The sequence below is a fragment of the Cherax quadricarinatus genome, unplaced genomic scaffold (assembly GCF_038502225.1).
Source record: "Cherax quadricarinatus isolate ZL_2023a unplaced genomic scaffold, ASM3850222v1 Contig2904, whole genome shotgun sequence".
NCBI lineage: Eukaryota > Metazoa > Arthropoda > Malacostraca > Decapoda > Parastacidae > Cherax > Cherax quadricarinatus.
In genome coordinates, this window is record NW_027197930.1 from 37,986 (window position 1) to 45,331 (window position 7,346).

Below are 7,346 nucleotides of genomic sequence, written 5' to 3' on the forward strand. Positions count from 1 at the left end.
TTCCTAAAGCCTCCTTGTTCATCTGCTATCCTATTCTCCGTCTTACTCTTAATTCTTTCAATTATAACTCTACCATACACTTTACCAGGTACACTCAACAGACTTATCCCCCTATAATTTTTGCACTCTCTTTTATCCCCTTTGCCTTTATACAAAGGAACTATGCATGCTCTCTGCCAATCCCTAGGTACCTTACCCTCTTCCATACATTTATTAAATAATTGCACCAACCACTCCAAAACTATATCCCCACCTGCTTTTAACATTTCTATCTTTATCCCATCAATCCCGGCTGCCTTACCCCCTTTCATTTTGCCTACTGCCTCACGAACTTCCCCCACACTCACAACTGGCTCTTCCTCACTCCTACAAGATGTTATTCCTCCTTGCCCTATACACGAAATCACAGCTTCCCTATCTTCATCAACATTTAACAATTCCTCAAAATATTCCTTCCATCTTCCCAATACCTCTAACTCTCCATTTAATAACTCTCCTCTCCTATTTTTAACTGACAAATCCATTTGTTCTCTAGGCTTTCTTAACTTGTTAATCTCACTCCAAAACTTTTTCTTATTTTCAACAAAATTTGTTGATAACATCTCACCCACTCTCTCATTTGCTCTCTTTTTACATTGCTTCACCACTCTCTTAACTTCTCTCTTTTTCTCCATATACTCTTCCCTCCTTGCATCACTTCTACTTTGTAAAAACTTCTCATATGCTAACTTTTTCTCCCTTACTACTCTCTTTACATCATCATTCCACCAATCGCTCCTCTTCCCTCCTGCACCCACTTTCCTGTAACCACAAACTTCTGCTGAACACTCTAACACTACATTTTTAAACCTACCCCATACCTCTTCGACCCCATTGCCTATGCTCTCATTAGCCCATCTATCCTCCAATAGCTGTTTATATCTTACCCTAACTGCCTCCTCTTTTAGTTTATAAACCTTCACCTCTCTCTTCCCTGATGCTTCTATTCTCCTTGTATCCCATCTACCTTTTACTCTCAGTGTAGCTACAACTAGAAAGTGATCTGATATATCTGTGGCCCCTCTATAAACATGTACATCCTGAAGTCTACTCAACAGTCTTTTATCTACTCCTATGTTATGTACACTAAAAAGTTTCTGATTCTTTATGCATATATGCCGAGAATATAATTTATTCTTTATTTTAGGGAATTAATTTGTCCTTGGCAGGTAGTGAACCTTATAGGCTTTAAACACAATTGTAATAATGTTGGTATGATTACCGACAATATGTTAGGTAAAAGGACACAAGTGCAACTAATGTGACATTGTATTGTGTCAATGTCAGGAGCTTTATCAAGCCGTTACAGCAATACATAGACACAGATGGGGTATATAGAACTACTGAGTGACGCGCAAAGCATGATATAATCGTTGTAGGTAGTAGTAGTAGTTGTTGTAGAACTTGCGGTAGTAGTTGCAGAACTTGTGGTAGTAGTAGTAGTAGTAATAGTAGTGGTAACAGTATGTGATGGCGGAATTCTTTCTAATACTTTAGAGATGACGAAGCTGCCTTTATTCTCTTTAATTGTGTTAGAAATAGCTATTAATGATGATTCAAGGCATTTATGTCTTCGGAAATTGGGTTCTTTAATCATAAGGCGGGTGTCGTTGAATTTCAACAGGTGGTTGGCAGAATTCCAGTGTTGTACGCAGGCATTGTTCAAGTTATCAAGCTTTGTGTTCATTAAGAGGTGCTGTTTCACCTACGTATAATTTGTCACAACCTTCACAGGAGATAGTACACATTCATGCACTGATTGGGTCAATGTTCAGTGTTACTTGGCTGTAGGGAGGGATTATAACTTTGTTAGGAGTGATGTTAGTACGTGGAGAATTAATGATCTGAATGGCTCTTTTCTTGCAGCCTTTGATAAAAAAGGAAGGGAAATGCAGATCAGTGAAGGTCTGGTGTATGTATGTACATTCCTCGTTAAGAAACTGGACTGCAAATTCATTATGCTCTTAGGAAAAATCCAATGATGATGCCTCTTTTGGTCTTAGTATCTTGACTGGAATAGAAGTGTGTGAGATCGTTTTTGTTTGTAGGCTTTCTATAAACTTGAAACCTTAGAGTGTTATCTACTTTGTGAATGAGGACGTCTAGAAAAGGTAACTTGTCATTGGACTCTTCTTCAAGTTTAAACTGGATAGCCGGTTCAACTACGTTGAGCCTGAAGATTCCGCACATCAAAACCTTTGGGAGTTTGAGGAAATCGTCCACATAACGTAACCAAGTGACTCTGGTGGGGATGATGTTAGCGAAGCGTTCAGCTTCTAGGTGTTCCATATACAAGTTGGCTAAGACGGCGTCGATGGCGGACCCTATTCCCATCCATAGATTTGTTTGTAGAGCCTGTTATTAAAAAAAGAGCAGTTGAAATTAATGCAGAGTTCAGTCAGGTCAACGAAATCTCCGGGAGTTAGAGGAAGATTAAGGTCATTATTGACTTTAATTGAGAAAACGTTAATCACACGTGTATTGGGTACTTTAGTGAAGAAGGCAGTTATGTCCAAACTACTTAGTATCTTGTTCCGGATGGAGAGGTCTCTGATGCCGTTGAGGAGGTCGCCTGAATGCTTTAGATGGGCGGGGCTGATGGTTTCTTATGTTTGACTTCTTTCAGAATCAAGCAAACCAAATGGATCAACAGCAACTATCTGATGCTGTAGTTGTAAACAATATTCATCTTCTTGAATACATTAACCCAAGTTCTTCCTTTTAATCGACTCAGAAGCTGATAGACAAACTGTGGGTCAATGTAGAAATCATTGGTATCAAGAAGGCTCTTTTGCTGGTCATACCGCCAGGACAACGAACTGGAATACGATTCCATTTTATTGAGGAAAAAAAAATACATCATCCATCACAATGAGAGGAAGTGTGTATATAAACGAGTGTTTAACAAGCGCCAGAACCATTCGTAGAGGCTAAGAAAACTCCGCCCAGAATATAAGGACAATATTCACCAGTGTTTCGTCCACACGGGTAAGATCACAGTCAAGAAATCAGCTACAGGTCACTCGAATAAAATAACCAATGAATTGGAACTACCTTAATTAAATAACAACTACCTTAATTCCTTAGAGAGGCAGGACTGTCAGAGACTGAATAGTTCACAGTGTTTACCGACTAAAGTTCACTTTCACTGTTCTGTTCCTGCTATTGGTGTTGTTATTGGCCTGTGCAGTCAGTAGTATAAATATCTCACCTCGTGCTTTTATATTCTTATCTACAATCCCAGATTAGCTCTATATATATATATTTTATAAGCTCTTACATCTTTGTTCTTTTATATTTTCATATTTTAATTTTTTTTTTGGTTTATGCTTTATCGAAATTTTAAATTGCTTTGTATTTACATAAAGCAATATCCATTTAAATTCTTTATTGATTTTGTTTTCTACTCATTATTTATTTGCCAAAATAAATTCCTTAACTAATCGTATATTTAAATAACCATATCACTAAGTCACAAATTATGTACGCAGAATGCCTTTCTCTTATCAATAAATTCTGATAACTACCCATAATTGTCCTTCATTATTCATCTGTACTGTATAAATCTTGTATTTTTCATTGTTGTCAATGCATAAATAACAAAAAGGCACAATACCGTGACTGGAACAATACACAAATAACCCACGTCGTCGTAAACTCCTCCTATGTGCGGTTTATTTGTGAATTGTCAATACATTCCTAATTTTACGTCATGTCTCACTGTTTAGAGTTTTAGTAACCCTTTTTTAACCCGTTTCACCAGACGAGGATATCCTACTTAACCATTTTCCACAGGTAAAGGATTATTGTTTGAAGGATCACACGGAGGCAGCGGAAGGAGAGCAAGTGGAGACGATAACAGAGGAGAAGACAATAACAACGGGAAGCACCGGGAAGAAAATAAAAGCAACAGAAGAGGGAAGAAAGTAATAAAGAACAAATACAGAGATGCTATCAGTGGACAACCCAACAGTGATAAAAAAGTCCAAGACGCGGGGATTAGCAACAAAGAAAGAAGAAAGCAAATATTTACCAAACAACAGTATATGAATGGAAGCAAAGAAAGCAAAGATGTGATAAAAGGTTATAGAAATAAAGAAAATAAGACAGAGAACAAAGCAAAAGAACAGAGTAAGAAACCTGCTAGAAACAGAAATAAAAGAGAGGCCAAGGAAACAGCGGGGAGGAAACGTCGCAAAAATGGCAGCAAAATGATAAATAAGAGACAGAGGGAAGGTCTGAAGAAACATCTCAATAAAAATGGAAAACCTGAAGAAGAAAAGAATAACGACAAAAAACGACGCAGAAATATTCACAGAAAAAAAATTCGAGATAAAAACAGAAAAGAAAGGAAATCCAAACAAATCAAAGAGACTAAAAACCAAATAAAACACAAAAGTAACAAAGAAAGCGAGAAGAGCAAACGAAAACGAAAAAACAAAAAAAGACCAGAAAATAGCAAGTCTGAAGAACAAAGAACAAATAAAAAGCACAAAGGAATGAACAATACCAAAGGCAAAAACGATGAGGGTGAAAATATAACCCGTAAAGGAATAATTAAAAACAGAAGAGGCAAAAGAATGAGGATAAATAAAACACTCAAAGAAACTGATAAAACGAACATAAACAAAGAACAACGTAGCAATAAAACCCATAAAATAAAGAAAACGGCAAAACAGGGAATAATCAAAACCCAGAAAGGAAAAAGGAAAGACAAGAACCACAAAGAACGATATATAAACAGGAAAAAAATAAACAAGAAAACAAGCAAAGACGAAGTAAGTAGCAAACAGAATAGAAGAACAGACGAAGGTAGAAGAACAAAAGGAAAACAAAAAAATAAAGTCCACAAAACAATGAGCGAGTCCAAGAAACACAAAAAAACAGAAAAAACAAAGAATAAGGCGGACAAAAGGCGACAAAGAAACAAAACCCAAAAAGGAATTGATAAATACGTGAAAGACAAATCACAAAGAAATAAACAAGGAACAGACAAAGGAGAGGGAAGAAAGAAACTCTCCAAATTAACAAACTATGATAAACAGAGAGGAAGAGGAGATAAAACAATAGAATCTAAGAGGAAAAAACACAATAAAAACAGCAAAAGGAAGATTAAAAGAAACAGAAAAAGCAGCGTAACAAAGATGAAGAATGAAAAAAATAAAAGACGGATCAAAGAGAGCAAAAGAATGAATAAGAATAAGGTAAACAAAAACATGAGAAAGAATAGGAGTAAGACAAAGAAGAATCGAAGCAACAAGAAAAATAATAAGAAAGAAGGAAAAAAGAAGGTGGGAAGAACTTCCAGGAATAAGAAGGTTGATAAAAACAAGGTTAGTAGAGAATTAAATAAAACGAATAGAGGGAAAGAGAAAGTTAAAAGAAAATCCAGGAATATGGGTAGTAAATCCAGGGATAGAAAGGATGGTACTAAATCTAGGAATAAGAAGGGAGGGAAAAAGAAGACTAGCAGAAAATTCAGGACTAAGAAGGTTGGTAGTAAATTCAGTAATAAAATGGTAGGAAAAGAGAAGGATAGAGGAAAAAAGAAGAATGGGGAGGAAGGGAATGAAAAAACTAAAAGAAAATCCAGAAATAGAAAGATTGTCATTAAATCCAAGAAAAAGAAGAGAGGAAATAAGAACATTAACACTAAAGGCAAGAGAAAGAAGGTCGGCAGTAAATCTAGTAAAAATAAAGATGGAAATAAGGTCAGAAGAAAATTTAGGAATAAGAAGGGAAGGGAGGAGAAAGTTAATAGAAAATACAAGCATAACAAAAGAGGGATGAAAAGGGAAAGGAAAAAGCCGAAAAATAAAACGGAAGAGAAACAGAAGAAAGGTAGAAAATCCAAGAACAAGAAGGCAAGGAAGCAGAAATCCAGGAAAAAGAAGATTGGCAGAAATTCCAAGAATAAGACTGGAAGTAAATCCAAGAATAAGAAGAGCGTCAGTAAATCAAGGAAAAATAAAGAAGGGAAACAAGTTAGAAAGAAAACTAAGAATAAGAAGGGAAGGGAGCAGAAATTCAGGAAGAATAAGAAAGGGAAGCAAGTTAGAAGAAAGTCTAAGAATGAAAAGAGAAGGAAGCAGAAATTCAGGAAAAATAAGGAAGGGAAACAATTTAGAAAGAAGTCTAAGAATAATAAGGGAAAGAAGCAGAAATTCAGGAAGAATAAGAGAGGGAAACAAGTTAGAAGAAAGTTTAAGAATAAGAAGGGAAAGAAGCATAAATTTAAGAAAAAGAAAGTTGGTAGAAAATCTAAGAAGGGACAAAATGTGGACGACCCGTGCAAGAAGATTCTGCAAGATTGCAAGAAATTTGGTGGTCGTTGTGTCAGTAAAGATAAGAAATGTTCAACTGCACACAAAACTTTCACCAGAGGCCCCTGCAAACCTTGCAAATGTTGCAAACAACGTGAGTCCTCTCTCTTTCTTTATTATATAATCTGCCTGTTATCCTGAATGTTCATTTAATATTTTGTTGCTGACCCAAAATATTTTTTTTATGTTGCTGACTTATAAAGTATTTTGCTGTTTACATTGCTTATTTTTCTTATATTTTTGTGTTATATTGTCAGCACTAACACTTCACTTGAAATATTCCTCATTTCTTATGTGATGTTTTCTTGTTTGATTAGCTAGATTACTAACAAATTATGAATATTATATAATAATGAGGCAATGCAAAAAGTACAAAATATGTAATTTTAAAAATTTCTCAAAGAATTCTTTAGGAGGTCGATTTAAGAGTTACAGTATTTCTGTAATAGGACTGGAGCTCCTGTTGTGACTACTCAGTAACTGACACAGTGATAGACCCCTAACTAAACATATATTAAGCCATATATTAAACCTGTCCTACAATATCAGACTGCAAAACCAAGAAGAAGTGCAAGAAGCGTGGAGGGTCGTGCAAGAAGTCGTGTTCGGCGAGTGAGAGCGAGTTATTGAAAGGTTGTAAAGGAAAGAAGTGCAAGTGTTGTGTGAAGGGCCACAGTAAAGGTATGAACCACACCAGTTGTTGTCTAATATGCATCATGATATATATTACAGACGTGCACTGAATTTTGCATAAAAACGTACACTGGCATGCAACTATGTATGTAATTAAGCACACATACACACACACACACACACACACACACACACACACACACTCAGATGAATCAAAGGGATGTTAGGAAGTATTTCTTCAGTCATAGAGTAGTCAGGCCGTGGAATAGCCTAGAAAGTGACGTAGTGGAGGCGGGAACCATACATAGTTTTAAGGCGAGGTATGGGGCAGGGAGAGAGAGGACCTAGTAG

At 36.1% G+C, this 7,346-nt stretch overlaps 1 protein-coding gene across 1 annotated transcript; it reads left to right on the forward strand.

Annotated features, from left to right (window-relative positions):
• The first annotated feature begins 3,935 nt into the window (after window positions 1–3,935).
• On the forward strand, window positions 3,936–6,510 carry LOC138851941 (micronuclear linker histone polyprotein-like). Its single transcript, XM_070081505.1, has one exon. The coding sequence runs from the start codon at window positions 4,086–4,088 to the stop codon at window positions 6,501–6,503; it is 2,418 nt and encodes an 805-aa protein (XP_069937606.1). The 5' UTR covers window positions 3,936–4,085; the 3' UTR covers window positions 6,504–6,510.
• The last annotated feature ends 836 nt before the right edge of the window (window positions 6,511–7,346 follow it).